The 20,947-nt window shown below is 49.1% G+C and overlaps 1 protein-coding gene across 3 annotated transcripts in view; it reads right to left on the bottom strand.

Moving 5' to 3' along the window:
* RAB11FIP5 (RAB11 family interacting protein 5) overlaps positions 1-13,228 on the bottom strand; it is a 114,239-nt gene extending 101,011 nt beyond the window's left edge. For 2 of the 3 annotated variants that reach the window (XM_054029576.1, XM_054029575.1), the window contains exon 1: positions 12,363-13,228. In XM_054029576.1, coding sequence (XP_053885551.1) covers positions 12,363-12,787 — 425 coding nt within the window. In that variant the 5' untranslated portion in view covers positions 12,788-13,228. The remainder of the gene's footprint in view (positions 1-12,362) is intronic. The other variant, XM_054029577.1, reaches the window with a different exon arrangement.
* Between the last annotated feature and the right edge of the window lie 7,719 nt (positions 13,229-20,947).

A 20,947-nucleotide genomic window follows, 5' to 3' on the forward strand; every position in this document is an offset into this window, starting at 1 on the left:
GCTGAACTCCAAGGGGGACCTGTAACCTGAGTCCCAACATGCAGGGCTGAAACCCTCAGGCTTCGGCCTCGGGTGGTGGAGCTTGGGCTTCGGCCCCAGCACGTTTAAGCCAGCCCTGGTGACCCCATTAAAATGGGGTTGCAACCCACTTTGGGGTCCCGACCCACAGTTTGAGAACTGCTGATCTAGTCTGACCTCCTGCCTCACACAGGCTAGAAACCCTCACCCGGTAATTCCCACACACAGCCCTGACTTCTGGTTGAGCTACTGAATCTCTTTTAGAAAGATACTCAGTCTTGATTTAAAGACTCCAGGTGACGGGGAATTCACCACGACCCTTGGTAAGGTGTTCCAATTTGTCTAGCTTCAGCTTCCAACCATTGGATCTAGTCGCACCTTGTTCTGCTAGATTAGAGAGCTGACTAATACGGTATTCCTCTAGCTACCAACCCAACCCTGAAGCAGCAAGGGGCCCTTCCCTACTGCCCTGTAATGGTGGGGGGAGGGGGAGAAGAGAAGAGGGACAAAGGGAAGGGAAACGATTGCACGGAGGAGCTTGGGGGCAGTGGGTGTGGGGGGGGCTGGTAGGTCTAAGCTGGGCTGGTGTGTTCGGATGACAATTTTGCAAGGCTATTTAACCAAGGCCGTTAAACCGCACCGACATTTCAAGGCTGCTTGGCCATGCAGCCAGGGTGCAGGGAACCATTCGTGCCTTATTTGTTTAAGATCAGGGCAACATTGAGCAGAATGAAGAGCTGAGTTGATCCTGTAGAAATGTGACCTTGTAAACCCAGGGAGTTCAGGGGTTCCAAACGCATGCAGACCACTAACCTCTCCCTAGAAGCTCCCAAAGGTGCTCTAGTCCCAGTCCCTATTGCTGACTGCAGGCGAGCTCCATTGTGGAGGCACCTCCAGGAGCAATCTCTGTCTCCGCTCCCATCCTCTTGACCTCTTCGGCCACACAGGGATGCATACTCTCTGCACAGTGACGCTTTCCAGCATTAAACAGCAGCCCTCAGCATTTCTGCAGCAGGTTTGGGAGCAAGACAGAGGCTGCAAATCCCCAGAGTGCAAACCCCGCCATGACTATGCGTCTCCATTTTTGCAGTGCGGGGCTTTTCTTAGCACCAAAGCCACTGGATTTGGCGAGGGGGGCGAACCAGCCCAATTGCTCTGTATCACAGTCGAAGCGTTCCGCTCGGCTCTCCTGAATTCTAGCAGGAGCTGCTGTTGGCAACTGATTTCACGCTGCAGCACTCGGCGTAACGCAGGGAGAGTTTAACTGCTATTGCTCTTGTGTCTTGTACAGCCCATTCGAGAATCAGTCCAGAAACTCCAGCCACCAGCGTTGGGACAGCCAGCAAGGTTATTACAACAGATCAAAGACCTTATGACTTGTATTAATCTGTTGTAAGCCTGTAGAGTCAGTCCTCCAGGATACAGAACTTCAGGCGTGCCGTGTCTACTGTCTGCATTCTGGATCAGAAGGCAGAATTCGACATGCGCTTCACTCACCAAGAATCACACCCACAGGGCTTGAAAAACATACTGGACGCCTACCAGCCGGACGCCAGCCTGAAAGATAACCCCCTCCCCAATAAGCTTCCACGGCAACATGCTGGCGATAAGACCAGCTGCATTCTCAACCGGTGTTAAAGGAGACGACGAGTGCCGGTTGGCATCCCACTTGAACCCTTCTCTTCTCCTTGCCGCTGGAAGGAGGAAAAAGCTCTATCCTCCATTAGATCTGCTCCTTACCCAGCCTCCTAGCTGTTGCATGAAGACAGAGGAGGGGATTCTTCACCACCACGCTGCTGTTCATACATGTTACCTTTTGTGGAATCTTGTTCCTCTTGTGCACTAGCTCTCGGGCTGCTCATAAGTTTGCCCAGTAGCACGCAACGGACACGAAGTTTGACTGGTGCACAAAGGTTCCAAAGAGCAGCCGCGGGGAGGATGTTTTGCTCTCTCGACGCTTGGAAAAGCAGGATGCTGGAGCAGCGGAGGTAGCAGGGGTGCAAACTCAGCTCACGTGCGGGGGGTTCATTTTTGCAATGATGTGGACTAAAAACAGAAGTTAATGAAATGAAAAACTTCAGTTCGGAACCAAATAAAAACAGCTTAGGCAGCCCGCAAGCCACATTTGCCAGAAGGCGTTTCCGCTTGCCACTGGGAAGTAGGTTTTTTGAGCCCTGCAAAACCACATCAACTGCAATCACCCCTAGCGGCCCCCATCTCTTTCAGGATACAACTGAACAGGACTTTCATGTTTAAAGCCCTCTAGGGACTTGCCTTGGCCCACTTCTGCTCCCCTCCCTAACCTACGGCCTTTCACAGAGTCTAATCCCTGGTGGTTTGACAGCCTTCGCCTGGGCTGCTCCCATCATCTGGAGCAACCTCAACACTTCACTGACACAGTTCAGGGGCAGAAGACGACATTTTCCTCCTTTTGTTTCATCCCATATTGTGCAAAGGAAGACTATTCATTCAGTAACTGCACTACTGTAACTCCCTTGGGCGTATGCAGACATATAGCATCTTTTCATGCAAGCTAAGAACAGCCTTGCACAGGCACAGAACAGCTCTGTTTCTGTTAGATCTACCCCTTGTGGCACTCAGCCCCGGGACTTGTCGGAAGCCCTCTGAGCCCGTCTCAGACACTATGTATGCACCAGAATGAATGCAGATGGCTTCTATTAGAACTCTATTAGTTTGACCTTTTAGTGCATCGTTCCTTCCAAATACAATCAGGACAGATGGAGCAACCAGAGATGCAGGATAGCTGGACAGTGGGTGGCCGGGCAGGACAGATGGTCAGATGTGCATGGGAGAGGGAGGGGCCAGTTTTAGGGTAATGCACATTTAATGATTTATTGCCACGCGGCAGATAAGCTGAAGCGGGAACCCAGCAAGCTGGCTCAATGCAGTCACCAGAGCAGCGAGACACTGTTCTTTCCTATACACTACAGGGATGGCAGCATTATGGATACGCAATTTGACAAACCCTTAAATTCAGTTCTCACGCCGGTACCAGTCTTCAAGTCTTGAGAGTTGTCAATTACCCACAGAAAAATACACAGTGCCCCCTCCCCTGCCCCCCAGTGCCACATCCCTGACCTGGAGGCATCACCTCTCCTGGAGACACTAGTTTGTCTCCCATGGCAGCTTTAGCAGAGGCCCGAGGGGCCCATCAGTCTCAGAGGCAGTCATGACGGAGACTTGTTCTTTTGGAAGTGGACTGAGGCAGTTCATTTCACCTCCCCCACCACGCCACCACCTGGATAATGGAAAGCAACTGGGACCATTCGGCAAGCCTGGAATCAGCCTCAGCGTTTAGGAGGGGTCCTAAAAGGAAAGGAAGCAGCTTCATCTCCTGAGACATACCATGCCACCTTCAGAGCTGGGCTCTCGGCCTTCAGAGCTGGGCTCTCGGCCACAGCAACCACTGCTCTCCAGCCGCCCGACCCTGTGAAATCTGGTCTCCCCTACAATAGCCAGATTTCCTGGGGGAGATCGGATTTCACAGTCCGGGAAGCGTTTTTCACAGCTGTGAATGTGGTAGGGCCCTACTCATATCGCATAAGGATGATAAAGTACTTTCCAGTCCATTTGTAATTAGAAAGATGTTAATCATCAGCTAGGTATGAACATTTTAAAAATCAGTAGACCGAGATAACTTGCACCCAGGAGTCCTAAAACAGTTGGCTGATGAGACCGCTGGCCCACGGATATTAATTTTTTAAGTCATCTTGGAACAGCAGGGAAATTCCAGAAAGACTGGAAGAGTGTTAATGTTGTGCCAATAGTCAAAAAGGGCAAACGGGACAACTTTGGTAACTATAAGCCAGTTAGCCTAACAATCCCTGCCAAAATAATGGAAAAACTGGAATAGAATTCAACTGATTCAAGAATAGGAATATAATTTAATGCCAGTCAACATGGTTTTATGGAATATAGGTCTTGTCAAACATGTCTGATTTCCTTCTTTGATGAGAATACAAGTTTAGTTGACAAAGGTGACTGTGTAGATGTAATATACTTTGACCTAGTACCGCACGGCAATCCGATTAAAGATTTAGCACTATACAATATCAGTCAAGCACCTGTTAACTGGATTAAGAACTGGCTAACTGATAGATCTCAGAAAGTAGCTGTCAACGGGGAAATCAAATGGAGGCTTTTCTATCAGGGTTCCACAGGGATCAGTACTAGGGCTGAAGACAATCAGTATTTTTATCAAATCATATTGAGGTAAGTTTAAAAAAATCCCTGCTGATTAAAATTGCAGATGACACAAGACTGACATATAACGAGGTGGTCAAGGCAATCCGACAGAGCATTCCGGCTTGTTTAGGAGACTGACCCCATTCAAACAAAATGCTTTTTGCCTTATTAAAACAGAAAAAGTTATACATCTAGGAAGAAGGAATGCCGGCCATGACTACAGAATGAGGGACTGTATCCTGGAAAGCAGCAACTCTGAAACGAACTTAAAGGTCATCCCGGACAAACAATTTATCATGAGCTCTGGCTGTGACAAAAAGGGCTAATGTGATCCTTGGATGTATGAACACGGGAGTAGTGGGTAGGGACATGATTTTATCGCTGTACATAGTATTGGCAAGACAGATACTAGAACACTGCAAACAGTTCTGGTGTCCACATTTTTAAAGGATGTTGAAAACTGCAGAAAAGAGCCGCGGAAGTGATGCAAGGGCTGAAGCAATTGCCTTACAGGGAGAGACTTAAAGAGCTCAATCGGTTTCATTTACCCAAAAGACTGAGAGGCGACTTTATTACAGTGTATAAGCAAATACTGGTTACTAAAGGGCTCTGTGATCCAGTGGAGAAAGGCAGAACAAGAGCCCCTGGCTGAAAGCTGAAGCCAGACAAATTCAAATTGGAAATAAGGCACAGATTTCTCGTAACAGTGAGGGTGTGTAGCTATTGGAACACACTACCAAGGGAAGTGGTGGATTCTCCATCTCTGGTGCCTTTCTGGGAGATATGATTTAGCCAAATGCAGGTGACTGGGCTCAACACAGGCATAATTAGGTGAAATTTAACAGCCATTGATATACAGAAGTTTAGATTAGATGATCCAATTGTCCTTTTGCAACATTCTGTACCTCAGAATAACACCCTGGAGCCCCCACATTCACCACGGCGTACAAAACATAGAATCATATCCAAGTATGCCTTGGGAGGTATCATTTGAGAAGTCATGATCTGTTGAACATTACTAGCCTGTTGAATTGTGTGTGTAACCGTTGTATTAGAAGTTATGAAGTTTTGCTGCGTGTGTGTCTCGTTGAAATAGGTTGAGAGTTTGGGAGATGCCCACAGCTGGCCTTTTGGTGGCAACAAAGGAGCACCTAACACCTGCAAGACAGATTTACATTCGGACTAGTCGCCATGTGGGGATGGCTCATTAAGGAGAATCCACTCTCCCAGTGAGCCCCCTCCAAGCAGGCAGACAATGGGGACTGCTTAACCCAGTGACTAAGCAGGGGACATAGAACATGTGATCCCTGACTCCATGTCTGAGACAGTATCATTCCATGCCCATGGACTGGGGGGGATAAATTGGAGTCTGTGACATCTGCCTCATGCCTCTCTCCTCCCCCACCTAATCTGAAGGCAACAAGAACGTTTGGAAGAAATGACTTTGAACTGGAGAGATTGGTCCCAGGCTGAGCAAAGAATTCAGCTTGTGTATTAAGAACTGTAACCTGCTTACAACGCCTTGTGTGGCGACAAAAATTGCTGGATTCAAATCTCGCTTAGTCTGATAAAGTTTGAAGTTAGATTGAGATTTTATTTTTATTTCCTATGTAACCAACTTTGACCTCTATGCCTACCACTTATAATCACTTCAAATCTATCTTTCTGTAGCTAATAAACTTATTTTCATGTTTTATCCTTACCAGTGAGTTTGTCTAACGTAAAAAGAACAGGAGTCCTTGTGGCACCTTAGAGACTAACAAATTTATTAGAGCATTACAGGGCCTGTAATGCTCTAATAAATTTGTTAGTCTCTAAGGTGCCACAAGGACTCCTGTTCTTTTTGCGGATACAGACTAACACGGCTGCTACTCTGAAATTTGTCTAACGTGTTTGGGGAATCTGCTCAGATTACAAAGGCTGGTGCATCCGCTATCCTTTGTCAAAGCGGTGAACTAATTAATGAGCTTGCATTGTTCAAGAGAAGGTCCTAAGCAGTGTAAAATGGTATGTTTCTGAGGTGCAAGGCTGATGGTTGGGGATATTTCCTGGTGTCTCACTCTCTCTGTATAGCTCATGAGTGGCTTAGAGAGCATTCATGCAACTTAACTGGTTGTGCCTCTGCATGCCGTTGGCGGAGTGATCACAGCACCTGGAGGTGTTTGCAGCTTGTCACTTGCATAGCACTGTAAAACAGCCCAGGGAGGAGTGTTAAGGGGGCACAGCGGTCCCACAGTTCCAGGTTGTATCCCAGTGGTATGTCAGACCCTTCTTAAACTCTATGAATTTACAAAAAAGACCAAACCATAACCAGCCACTGGCACAAATGTGCCCTCCTTAGCCAAGATGAAAAGCCTGAGCTTAGCGGAGATGGAAGTGATCAGTTCACAAGCTGTGTGCCTGCCCACTCAAACGAAACACTTCCCAAGCCAACAACTGGCCTGCAGCAGCAATGAGAAACTACCAGCTAGTCTACTGCTTGCAGCCTGTACAAAGAGATACCAGGACTAACCCTAGTTTACCATTCTGCTCCCAACCTGTCCAGACACATACATGGCCCTCATCTCTGCAACGGCTGAGCACTTAGGAACGGTCACTGTTTCTGCTCCACGCATGATTCCTTATTATGCTCTTGTCTTTGTCTCCATTGCTTCCTGCCATATGGGCCACCCCCACTCCCTGGACTTTTTCCTTGACCTTACCTGCTATTCCTCCTCAAGATGCTTCTGTGAGGCCTTTAATACTTTAGACCGTGTCTTTTCTCAAAAAAAAAGAGTTGCTTAGAAAAAACACATTTTATTAAGCTATGCAACCAGGCTTTGATCTTGCTGCTGTGACCCTTGCCTTCTCTCCCCACCCACCCCCAGTTTATCATCTCCTGTCCTGTCCTAACTCTGGTTGTCATCTCTTCAGGGTGAGCCGCCACTCCAAAGCACCAATTGCATTTATGTCACCATATAAGGATACGGTAGTTCAGTTCTTAATGAATTCCTGAAGGCTCCGTGTCTAGCCTCACGCATACGGCCTTGGGGAGACAGTGCAGTGCAGTCAGCCATGTGGCCTCAAAGAGCTTAGCTGATTTTTATTGGTACTAGCAGACATTCTCCCAAACAAAGGTGTCTACAGCTGACTCAACCAGACGTCGAAAGTTTACTTCCAAGGTCAGGCAGTTATAAGTTACTGTATAACACAAAAAGAAGAACAGGAGTACTTGTGGCACCTTAGAGACTAACAAATTTATTAGAGCATAAGCTTTCGTGGACTACAGCCCACTTCTGTATAACGTTACTGTATAACGTAGCTTGTTGAACTAACCCTTCAGACTTGTAGGGTTTTGCACTATTTCATACCAACCCGCAGGCTAGCAGTCTCCAGTGAGGGTTTGCTAAGCAACCTCTGTCTCCTCCAAAGAGACTCCCCAAGGTCCATATGGGCCCTGTGAAGCATTCACTCTCTGACAGTATACAGCTTGTTCTGTGCTCCACCAACTTGCCTAGAGAATGCAAGTACCTGAGGCCAGGAGTCACTTGGCAGTTATCCACTGTACTGCACTTTATGCATCTGATGCTTGTGATGAAAATCTACAAATGGCTCCGCTGTTATCCAGCACTGCTGACCTCCCAATTACAATGCGCTGCTCTGAACGAGTTAGCATTTGTGCAACAACCCGCCCACATTAGACAGAATCAGAACTGCTCAGCTATGTGTCTTAGCCCCTACTCCGCTGACAATGAATGGAGAGTCTCCTATGCTTTTGGTACCAGAGCACCTGAGTTTTCATCCCACTGTCACATAAAGCTCCCAGTCATAACATGTCTAGCCCCAGGCAATCTCAGGTGTGTGAGGGCACAGATGCTTAATAGCTCTTCCCTTGTGCAATTTAGTGCTTAAAGAGTTTCTTTTGCCATCAATCAATAAAAGCAAACACTGTTTGGTTATTCCATGTTGTCCTGAGATGCCAGGCTTGGTTTAACCTATGGAATTCCACCATGATTTTAACAAATTTCCATCCCACCATCAACTTTAGCCTAGACCAATCCACACAGGCAGTCCATTTCCTTGACACTACTGTGCTAATAAGTGATGGTCACATAAACACCACCCTATACCGGAAACCTACTGATCGCTATACTTACCTACATGCTCCAGCTTCCATCCAAGACACACCACACGATCCATTGTCTACAGCCAAGCTCTAAGATACAACCGCATTTGCTCCAATCCCTCAGACAGAGACAAGCACCTACAAAATCTCTATCAAGCATTCTTAAAACTACAAGACCCACCTGCTGAAGTGAAAAAAACAGACTGACAGAGCCAGAAGAGTACCCAGAAGTCACCTACTACAGGACAGGCCCACAGAAAATAACAGAACATCACTAGCCGTCACCTTCAGTCCCCAACTAAAATCTCTCCAGAGCATAATCAAAGATCAACCTATCCTGAAAGATGATCCCTCACTCTCACAGATCTTGGGAGACAGACCAGTCCTCGCTTACAGCCAGCCCCCAAACCTGAAGCAAATACTCACCAGCAACCGCACACCACACAACATAAACACTAACCCAGGAACCTATCCTTGCAACAAAGCCCGATGCCAATTCTGTCCACATATCTGTTCAAGTGACACCATCATAGGACCTAATCACATCAGCCATGCCATCAGGAGCTCATTCACCTGCACATCTACCAACGTGATATATGCCATCATGTGCCAGCAATGCCCCTCTGCCAAATACATTGGCCAAACTGGACAGTCTCTATGCAAAAGAATAAATGGACACAAATCTGACATCAGGAATCATAACATTCAAAAACCAGTGGGAAAACACTTGAATCTCTCTAACCACTCAGTGACAGACCTGAAGGTGGCAATTTTGCAACAAAAAAACTTCAAAAACAGACTCCAAAGAGAGACTGCTGAACTTGAATTAATATGCAAATGAGATACAATTAACTTAGGTTTGAACAGAGACTGAGAATTGTTGGGTCATTACACTAATTGAATCTATTTCCTCATGTTAAAATATGTTAAAATATCCTCACACCTTCTATGGGTCATCTCGATTATCACGTCAAAGGTTTTTTTCTCTCTCCTGCTGATGATAGCTCATCTCATTCGATTGGCCTCTTACAGTTGGTATGGCTATTCCCACCTTTTCATGTTCTCTGTATGTATAAATATCTTCTTGCTGTGTGTTCCAGTCTATGCATCTGAAGAAGTGGGCTGTAGCCCACGAAAGCTTATGCTCAAATAAATTCGTTAGTCTCTAAGGTGCCACAAGTACTCCTGTTCTTTTTGCGGATACAGACTAAAACAGCTGCTACTCTGAAACGTATGTTTAGGGTGTTTCTACATCACCATTATAAAGCTGTATGTATATTCAGTCAGTGCCACAACTTAAGCTGGGTTAGAAACACAGCTCCATGTGACACCTTCAAAGAAACAAAACTAAGCGAAGAAAAGGGTTAAGATCAGCACAGCAGAGTTCCTGGGCAGGAGCCCACTACTTGGGTTACACACCAAAGCATCAAAGCAATCCGACTGCCGTGATGCAAGTTATCACATGAGACACCATCACTGCCAGCTCCGGAGCAAGTCAGAAGAAACGACAGGCAATATAGCCAGAGGAAAAGCCTGCAAAATGTAAACAGTGGAAAAGGCTCGCAAGGTAACAGCAGGATTATTGTTACTAAAGTAGCACCCAGGGACCTCAAAATCAGGGGCCAACTGTGCTAGGCACTGTACAGCCACACACAAAGAAAAGTTCGCTCCGGCCGCAAAGAGCTTTCAGCCTTAGGCTCCATTCCCACGTTCCATGAGACTACTCCTGTGAACAAAGTTAAACACATGCTTATCCAGCTTCAGGATCTGAGCCAAAGTAAAGCCAGCACACACTGATTATTTAACACGGTTTTCCTAATTAAATATTTAGCATGGCATGGACGCAAGGCCTTTCCCTTTGCACACTCGCTTTCTTTAAATACTCTGCCAAAGGGGCATTGCTTTCCTTATGGAGAGTTTTGTGCATTCCAACCTTGTCCAGAGTATAATCCATCAACGCCCAGAGCAAGCTGCAAGGAGCACTGAAAGTTAAATTTCACACACACACACTAGGACTGCCTCCCAATGGTTGTGATCTAGCAATCAAGTCTCCCCCTAAAGCCTGCAGACAAGCTGTTGCCTTGTGACCTAAATAGGACTTCTCTTTCGAACCATCCACTCTTCCAGTCTCAGATTTCAGAGTAGCAGCCGTGTTAGTCTGTATCCGTAAAAAGAACAGGAGTACTTGTGGCACCTTAGAGACTAACCAATTTATTTGAGCATAAGCTTTCGTGGGCTACAGCCCACTTCTTCGGATGCATAGACTGGAACACACACAGAAGATATTTATACATACAGAGAACATGAAAAGGTGGGAGTAGCCATACCAACTGTAAGAGGCCAATCAATTGAGATGAGCTATCATCAGCAGGAGAGAAAAAAACTTTTCCAATCTCTTCATCCAAGTAAGAGTAAAGCGATCAGCAAATGCTCCCAGAAAAATAAGTCAAACTACACAGAGCAAAGTTATTCCCTTTTTAAATTGTTACCAACCCACCTCCTTTCCACCAAAAACTGCCCATATTAGGCAAGCCAGAGCCCCAAGAGCCTTGCTGTTCTGTGGAGCAAAAACAAACCAGATTTGTTTGGGTTTTGGGGGAAAACAATGTTCCGACTCCTTTAACACGGTTAATCCTGCTCTCCACAAGATCTCCACTCTGTCTCCTGCCACGCCTGGGACAGGGACACTACCCAATGGATGGAGACTGGAGCATATGCCCAGCCCCTCCCAAGTCCCTCTGCAGTGACTCAGGCAGCCAAGCTTGAGTGAGCAGAGGAGGCTAGACTCTCTGATGTTTAGGATTTGGCGCAGGCAAACACTCCCAGCCCTTGGACAGACAACTTTGCATTCAACCCGACGCTTAAAAATCACTCAAGTTGTTCCAACTCTGCTGCCTGCCAGCCAAGCACCTGAAAGCTTTTAACCCTCCTGGCACAGGAGGGATGGGAGACCCCACTGCTGCCATGTAAACAGGAGTTGATCCCACTCTTCCTGGTGCGGGAGAGAGCCCTGCCAAAACTGAACTTCATCCACCTTCCTGTGGCCAACCAGTTCCAGTAACTGGGTACACAAAATTTGGGGCGCTCTGTGCCCTGCAGACCCAGGGGCCGAGGAAGTTTATGGGGAACGTTCCTTGCATGCAATTGCTTGAACTTTTCGCCATAGCATTTCCCACCCACCCCGGTCCGGAGATGGGGGAAAAGACCCATTCCCGTTGGGGTGACTCAACTCCCATGGGATTTGAGTGGATAAGGAAAAGTTATGTACTTATTCCCATAATACAACTAGGGGTCACCAAATGAAATTAATAGGCAGCAGGTTTAAAACAAATACAAGGAAGTTCTTCTTCACACAGCGCACAGACAACTTGTGGAACTCCTTGCCTGAGGAGGTTGTGAAGGCTAGGACTATAACAGCGTTTAAAAGAGAACTGGATAAATTCATGGGGGTTAAGTCCATTAATGGCTATTAGCCAGGATGGGTAAGGAATGGTGTCCCTAGCCTCTGTTTGTCAGAGGGTGGAGATGGATGGCAGGAGAGAGATCACTTGATCATTGCCTGTTAGGTTCACTCCCTCTGGGGCACCTGGCATTGGCCACTGTCGGTTGACAGGATACTGGGCGAGATGGACCTTTGGTCTGACCCAGTTCCGCCTTGCTTATGTTCTGGGGGGGGGGGGGGAGGGTGACCAGGGACAGTCCTGATTTTGGGGTCTTTTTCATATATAGGCTCCTATTACCCCCCCCCACCCCCTGTCCTGATTTTTCACACTTGCTCTCTGGTCACCCTAGGGGAGGGGTTGGGTCTTAACTTTACAACCCAGCGCTAACACATTGCAATGCGGTAAGTGGTGCGTGCGCCCCGGGCTGGCCGCCAGCCCCTCCCGGCGGTGCAGTCTGGACGGATTTTGAAGGTGGGGGGGGGGCGATGCCCTTGCAACCAGGGTGTAAATGCAACCCTCACCCCGACACCCAGCCGAGCCCCACGCCCAGCCCCAGGGCTAGCAGGGGGCCGATCCCGCTGGATACTCACTGGCTCTTCATGGAGCGGCTCTCCCTGAAGACCGGCTGCAGGGGCACGGTGGCTTGGCCCAGGAACTTGTCCAGGCCGATGAGCGCCCGGTGCATGACGGTGAGCACCAGCTCGCAGCCCCGCTGGCCGCGGGGGGAGCCCCCTCCCCAGTCCGCCGGCTCCTCCAGCTCCAGGGCCCCCGGGGGCAGCTCGAAGGCGCATTCCTCCTTCCACTCCGGGCTGCCGGGGCTCTTCTCCGCCACCGAGGTGCTGTACTTCTCCCGCCCCAGCTGGATGATGGTGTAGGCATCGCTGGTGCCCGGCTTCCCCGCGCCGCCCCCTGCCTTGGTCCGCAAGCCCCGGGCCTGCAGCACGGTCACCTGGACGTGGGTGGGCAGCCAGCGCTGCAGGGGCGGCTCCTGCTCCGCCACCCGCAGCAGGGACATGGCTCCGGGCGGGGCGGGGAGACGCTCCCCCCGGGGCGCCCCTGCAGGAGGACGGCTCCGGGCAATGCAGAGCCCGGCTCTCGGGGCGAGGCTCCCTCCGGCTCCGGGCAATGCAGAGCCCGGCTCCCGGGGCGAGGCTCCCTCCGGCTCCGGGCAATGCAGAGCCCGGCTCCCGGGGCGAGGCTCCCTCCGGCTCCGGGCAATGCAGAGCCCGGCTCCCGGGACGCTCCTGCAAGGACGATGCGGTGCAAACTCCTCGCCGGGGAAAGAGGGAGGCTCCCTGCGGCTGCACACGCCCGGCCCCCGCGGCGGCAAAGTTACTTTCCTCCCCGGGAAAAGCGGGTGGGGGAAGGGGGAACCGAGGCGGCAGCAGCGGCCAAGCAAATCCCCGGGGCCGCCCTGCGCCTCCCGAGTCCCTCAGCGGCTCGCACAGCTGCTGCAACCGGGCCCTGGACCGGACCCGCCCCCTCCGTGTCCAGATCCCCTCCCCCTGGCCAGGCTCCTCCCGCCGGGGAGCTGCATGCATTGGCCAGGGGCCCAGCAAACCCTCCAGCTTGCAGGCCGCTCCCTCCCTCCCTCCTGCCCCGGGCCTGGGCGCGCTGCTTGCTCCAGCCCCCGAGAAGTGCAATGGAAAAGCAGCGGGGAGCCCCTTGGGTGGGGCTGGACACCAGCCGTGCCCACCCCAGGCATTCCCAAATCAGGAGTCAGGCTGCAAAGAAATCACCACCCCCCGGCCAGGCAAGGGCCAGTCACTCAGGCTGTGTGGACACAGCCCAAGTCACAGGGTGGCAAGAACAGGGAGCTGGAAATCTCTCCAGGTCTGGCTGCGCGGCCAGGCTCAGACTCCGGCTGGAGCCCCAACCCCACTTCCATCCACACATAAGTCGGCCTGACTGGGGTCAGCCAGGTCCTGGATCCTAGACCCCCGCTAGGAGAATGGGTCAGAGTCCAAGTCCCGCTGTGACGCGGGTCAAAGCCCTGTCATTGTGCAGTGTGAACTAGGGTTGCCAACTGTCTTCTAGCACAAACCCAAAGATCTTTGCCTCTTCCCCGAGGTCCCGCCCCCTCCATCCTCCTATCTGTGGCTTGCTTGCTCTCATTTTCACCAGGCTGGGGCAGGCGGTTGGGGACGGGGTGCAGGAGGGGGTGTGGGCCCTGGGTTGGGATGGGTGGTGCAAGCTATGGAGGGAGTTTGGGTGCAGGATGTGGGCTCTGGGCTGGGGGAGGGGGTAAGGGGTGCATGCTTTGGAAGGGAGTTTGGGTGTGGGAGGGGGTGTGGACTCTGGGAGGGAGTTGAGGTGCAAGAGGAGGTGCAGGATGCAGGCTCTGGGAGGGAGTTTGTGTGTAGGGTACAGGCTCTGGGCTGGGACAGGGGGTTGGGGTGCAGGAGGGGGCATGGGCTCCAGGAGGGAGTTTGGGTGCGGGATGCAGGCTCTGGGACAGAGTATGGAGCAGGAGGAGGTGCAGGGTGTGGACTCTGGGCTGGGGGAGTGGGGGAGGGATGCAGGCTCTGGGCTGGGGGAGGGGGTAAGGGGTGCAGGCTCTGGAAGGGAGTTTGGGTGTGGGAGGGGGTGTGGGCTCTGGGAGGGAGTTTGGGTGTGGGAGGGGGTGTGGGCTCTGAGAGGGAGTTTGGGTGCAGGAGGGGGTGCAGGATGCAGGCTCTAGGAGGGAGTTTGGGTGTGGGAGGGGGTGTGGGCTCTGAGAGGGAGTTTGGATGCGGGAGGGGGTGCGGGATGCAGGCTCTGGGAGGGAGTTTGGGTGTAGGCTGTTGGCTGGGGCAGGGGGTTGGGGTACAGGAGAGGTTGAGGGGGCAGCGCTTATCTCAGATGACTCCCGAAAGTGACCAGCACATCCCTCTGGCAACGGCTCCTAGGCGGAGGGGCCAGGGGGTCTCCGCGCGCCATTGCCTGCAGGCACCGCCTCCGCAGCTTACATTGGCCGCAATTCCCGGCCAATGGGAGCTGCAGAGTTGGTGCTTGGGGCGAGCAGCGCACAGAGACCCCCTCCCTCAGGAGCCAGAGGGCCATGCTGGCCGCTTCCGCGAGCAGCGCAGTGCCAAGGCAGGTAAGGGAGCCTGCCTTAGCCCTGCTGCGCCACCGGCCTGTTAGAGCTTAAAATCTCCCAGTTTGACTGCAGTAGCCTCCGGGAGATTCCAGGAGACACGCGGTGAAACCGGGAGGGTTGGCAACTCTAGTGTGAACGCAGATCAACCCAAGACCAGACCAGAAGATCTAGGTGGCACAGTGTGGACACGCTAGCACAACTGTGAGACTCAGGTCCAGCAATTGTAAACCCAAGTTTACAATACACTTAAGCACGGGTTTGGAGACACTGACTCGACAGGCGCGGGACCCACAGAACCATGTTTAGAGTGCAGTGTAGACATACCCTATATGTGAAAGCATAGAGTCAAATGAAGTAAAAATCTTCAATGAACCAAACTGTACCATAGAATCTCTATGGATAGTAATTCCATGCCTGAATAATAAGAATACAGCAGTAGGAATATACTACAGACCAGTTGACCAGGATGGTGATAGTGACTGTGAAATGCTCAGGGAGATTAGGCTATAAAAATAAAAAACTCATTAATAGGGAGGGATTTCAGCTATCCCCATATTGACTGGGTACGTATCACCTCAGCATAGGATGCAGAGATAAAATGTCTTGACACCTTAAATCATAGAGTCATAGAACTGGAAGAGACCTCGAGACATCATCTAGTCCAGTCCCCCGCACTCAAGGCAGGACTAAGTATGATCAGACCATTCCTGACAGGTGTTTGTCCAACCTGCTCTTAAAAATCCCCAATGATGGAGATTCCACAACCTCCCTAGGCAATTTATTCCAGTGCTTAACCACTCTGACAGTTAGGAAGTTTTTCCTAATGTCCAACCTAAACCGCCCTTGCTGCAATTTAAGCCCATTGCTTCTTGTCCTATCCTCAGAGGTTAAGAAGAACAATTTTTCTCCCTCCTCCTTGTAACAACCTTTTATGTACTTGAAAATTGTTATCATGTCCCCTCTCAGTCTTCTCTTCTCCAAACTAAACAAATCCAATTTGTTCAATCTTCCCTCATAGCTCATGTTTTCTAGACCTTTAATCATTTTTGTTGCTCTTCTCTGGACTTTCTCCAATTTGTCCACATCGTTCCTGAAATGTGGCGCCCAGAACTGGACACAATACTTTAGTTGAGGCCTAATCAGCACGGAGTAGAGCGGAAGAATTACTTCTTGTGTCTTGCTTACAACACTCCTGCTTAATACATCCCAGAATGATGTTCGCTTTTTTTGCAACAGCATTACACTGTTGACTCATATTTAGCTTGTGATCCACTATGACCCCCAGATCCCTTTCTGCAGTACTCCTTCCTAGGCAGTCATTTCCCATTTGGTATGTGTGCGACTGATTGTTCCTTCCTAAGTGGAGTACTTTGCATTTGTCCTTATTGAATCTCATCCTATTTACTTCAGACCATTTCTCCAGTTTGTCCAGATCATTTTGAATTTTAATCCTAACCTCCAAAGCACTTGCAGCCCCTCCCAGCTTGGTATCATCCACAAACTTTATAAGTGTACTCTCTATGCCATTATCTAAATCATTGATGAAGATATTGAACAAAACCGGATCCAGAACCGATCCCTGCGGGACCCCACTCATTCTGCCCTTCCAGCATGACTGTGAACCACCAATAACTACTCTCTGGAAACAATTTTCCAACCAGTTATGCACCCACCTTGTAGTAGCTCCATCTAGGTTGTATTTCCCTAGTTTGTTAATGGCGGCTTCTTGGAGAAGCTAGTCCTGGAAATCACAAGGGGAGAGGCAATTCTTGATTTAGTCCCAAGTGGAGCACAGGATCTGGTCCAAGAAGTGAATATAACTGAACCATTTGGTAATAGTGACCATAACATAATAAAATGTAACACCCAGGGGGCAGGGGGAGCCACTCCAAAGCAGCCCACCATGGTAGCATTTCATTTCAGAAAGGAGAACTACAGAAAAATGAGGAAGTTAGTTAAACGGAAATTAAAAGGTACAGCGCCAAAACTGAAATCCCTGTAAGCTGCATGGAAACGTTTTAAAGACATCATAATAGAGGTTCAATTTAAATGTATACCCCCAAATTAAAAATCATAGTAACAGGACCAAAAAAATGCCACCCTGGCTAAACAACAGAGTAAAAGAGGTGGTTAGAGGCAAAAAGGCATCCTTTAAAAAATTGGAAGTGAAATCCTACGGAGGAAAATAGAAAGGGGCATAAACTCTGGCAAGTCAAGTGTGAAAGTATAATTAGGCTGACCAAAAAAAGAATTTAAAGAAAAAAAAAAAAACTAACAGGGGGAAAAAATTAAGTACATCAGAAGCAGGAAGCCTTCCAAACAATCAGTGGGGCCCCTGGATGATGGAGATGCTAAAGGAGCATTCAGGGAAGATAAGGCCGTTGCAGAGAAGCTAAATGAATTCTTTTAAAAAAACCAACAAGGAGTCCGGTGGCACCTTAAAGACTAACACATTTATTTGGGCATAAGCTTTTGTGGGTAAAAAAAACACTTCTTCAGATGTTTTTACCCACGAAAGCTTATGCCCAAATAAATCTGTTAGTTTTTAAGGTGATACCAGACTCCTTGTTGTTTTTGTGGATACAGACTAACACAGCTACCCCTAATAAATGAATTCTTTGTATCAGTCTTCACTGCAGAGAATGTGAGGGAGATTCCAACATCTAAGCCATTCATTTTTGGGGACAAATCTGAGGAACTGTCCCAGACTGAGGTGTCATTAGAGAGGAGGTTGTGGAACAAATTGATACATTAAACCGTAATAAACCACCAGGACCAGATGGTATTCACCCAAGAGTTCTGAAGAAACTCAAATGTGAAATTGCAGAACTACTAACTGTGGTATATAACCTATCATTTAAATCAGCTTCTGTACCAGATGGCGGGAGGATAGCTAATGTGACACCAATTTAAAAAAAAGGCTCCAGGGGTGACCCTGGCAATTACAGGCCAGTAAGCCTAACTTCAGTACTAGGCAAATTGGTTGAAACTATAGTAAATAACAGAATTATCACACACACAGATGAATACGGTATTTTGGGGAAGAGTCAACATGGTTTTTGTAAAGGGAAATCATGCCTCACCAACAGGGCCGGCTCTAGGATTTTTGCTGCCCCAAACGAAAACAATTTTGGCCGCCCTCCCCCCCGCCCCCCGTTTTTTTCTTACCCCACCCCCGGCCCCGCCTCAACTCCGCCCCTTCCCCAAATCCCCAGCCCTCCTCCTCCCCCCAGGCTCTCAAGCCTAGGAGGGAGGGAGGGAGAGGGAGAAGCAGCGCGTGCGCCGGCCACTCGGGGTCTCCCCCTCCCTCCCAGGCTCTCAAACCTGGGAGGGAGGGGGAGATCCCGAGCGGCCGCGGTGCGCGAAACAGCTGATTCGCGCGCCGCTGCTCCCCCTCCCTCCCAGGCTCTCAAACCCGGGAGGGAGGGGGAGATCCCGAGTGGCCGCGGCCCGCAAATCAGCTGTTTCGCGCGCCGTGGCCGCTCAGGATCTCCCCCTCCCTCCCGGGTTTGAGAGCCTGGGAGGGAGGGCGAGCAGCAGCGCGTGAGCGGCAGCAGTGGAGATGAGTTAGGGCGGCCGAGGCACATTTTTAGGGGCGGCATGGCCCGCGCCAGAATGCCGCCCCTAAAAATGTGCTGCCCCAAGCACCAGCTTGTTTTGCTGGTGCCTAGAGCCGGCCCTGCTCACCAATCTGCTAAAATTCTTTGTGGGGATCAACCAGCATGTGGACAAGGGGGATCCAGTGGATATAGTGTACTTAGATTTTCAGAAAGCCTTTGACAAGGTCCCTCACCAAAGGCTCTTAAGCAGAGTAAGCAGTCATGGGGTAAGAGGGAAGGTTCTCTCATGGATCAGGAACTGGTTAAAAGGTAGGAAACAAAGGCTAGGAATAAATGGTCATTTTTCAGAATGCAGAGAGATAAATAGTGGTGTCCCCCAGGGGTCTGTACTGGGCCCAGTCCTTTTTAACATATTCATAAACGATCTGGAAAAAGGGGTAAACAGTGAGGTGGCAAAATTTGCAGATGATACAAAACTACTATCGTTAAGTTCAAAGCAGACTGCAAAGAGCTACAAAAGGATCTCTCAAAACTGGGTGACTGGGCAACAAAATAGCAGATGAAATTCAATGTTGATAAATGCAAAGTAATGCACATTGGAAAACATAACCCCAACTATACATATAAAATGATGGGGTCTAAATTAGCTGTTGCCACTCAAGAAAGAGACCTTGGAGTCGTGGGTAGTTCTCTGAAATCATCCACTCAATGTGCAGCGGCAGTCAAAAAAGCAAACAGAATGTTGGGAATCATTAGGAAAGGCATAGACAACTATCATATTGCCTCTATATAAATCCATGGTTCGCCCACATCTTGAATGCTGCGTACAGATCTGGTTGCCCCATCTCAAAAAAAGATATATTGGAATTGGGAAAGGTACAGAAAAGGACAACACATTCCATATGAGAACAGATTAATAAGACTGGGACTTTTCAGCTTGGAAAAGAGATGACTAAGGGGAGGATATGATAGAGGTCTATAAAATCATGACTGGTGTGGAGAAATAAGGAAGTGTTATTTACTCCTCATAACACAAGAAGTAGGTGTCACCAAATAAAATTAATAGGCAGCACATTTAAAAACAAACAAAAGGAAGTATATCTTCACAAAACACACAGCCAACCTGTGGAACTCTTTGCCAGAGGATGTTGTGAAGGCCAAGACTATAACAGGGTTCAAAAAAGCTTAAGTTCACGAAGGAAAGGTCCATCAACGGCTATTAGCAAGGATGGACAATGATGCAAAACCATGCTTTGAAGTGTCTCCAGCCTCTGTTTGCCAGAAGCTGGGAATGGGCTACAGGGGATGGATCACTTGATGATTCCCTGTTCTGTTCATCCCCTCTGGGGCACCTGGCATTGGCCACTGTCAGAAAACAGGATACTGGGCTAGATGGACCATTGATCTTATGTGCCCTCAGAGACAGGCAGTTGTAAAACACAGAACATCTGGCCAGGCAGGGCTTCAAAATACTTACTGAAGCTGTAGCTGCAGTATTAAGTGGTGGATTGGTGCAAGGCTGATGCAACTTTATTTGATCTCAGTTTATAAGCAAATACATACCCCAAAAAATTCCCATTAAAGGTACGTTGAGGTTGCAAAGCCACGTACTCAAATGTTTGGAAATGCCAGAATAAAGGTTTCCATGCAATCTTAATTCAGGCTCCTGCTGCCTATGCACTGTGATTAAGGATACGATTTATTCATGGAAGTCACAGATTCTGTGACTTTACTCTACCTCCGTGACTTCTTTGGCTTTTGCTGTCAGCGGCTGTGGCCAAGGCAGGAGGCGGGGCTGTACCCCCACCCATGGCAGTATTGTTCCTCCCTCCTCTTTCCCCTCCCTCTCCCCAGTTATTTTTAGTAAAAGTCACAGAGAGGTCACAGGCTCCCCTGAATTTTTGTTTATTGCCCGCGACTTTTACTAAAAATAACCATGACAAAATTGTAACCTTAACTATGATACATTCTGTATGCGATCATGTAATTACTATTTTTTCCACTTATTATTTTGTCATTTCCTAGATTTTTTTAAACTGAAAAAACCAGCTATTCCAGCATGTGGAATCATCTTGACCCCAAATGAGTCATCAGCAGGATTGGAGCCGTTAGATTCATAGCACGGACCTCTGCAGCTAACAGAGTACCTGACAACAGGCCAATACCCTCTCTTGTGGGCCAGCCACTGCAAGTGGATGGAACGTTCGCTTTCCCCCATGGGTTTCACAGCTAGCCAGCAGAGAAACACTGAGATGTGGGAATCGTGGGTTCTATTCCAGGTTGTGGAAGGGAGTGTGTCCTAGTGATTACAGACCCTTCTTTCACCCCACACCTCCAGCCTTGCCTGCCCTTTCAGCCCCTGCCACAGTTCCTGAGGTTTCAGAGTAGCAGCCGTGTTAGTCTGTATCCGCAAAAAGAACAGGAGTACTTGTGGCACCTTAGAGACTAACAAATTTATTAGAGCATAAGCTTTCGTGGACTACAGCATATGCATCCGAAGAAGTGGGCTGTAGTCCACGAAAGCTTATGCTCTAAT

This window comes from Malaclemys terrapin, chromosome 5 (genome assembly GCF_027887155.1).
Source record: "Malaclemys terrapin pileata isolate rMalTer1 chromosome 5, rMalTer1.hap1, whole genome shotgun sequence".
In the NCBI taxonomy this organism is placed as follows: Eukaryota; Metazoa; Chordata; order Testudines; family Emydidae; genus Malaclemys; species Malaclemys terrapin.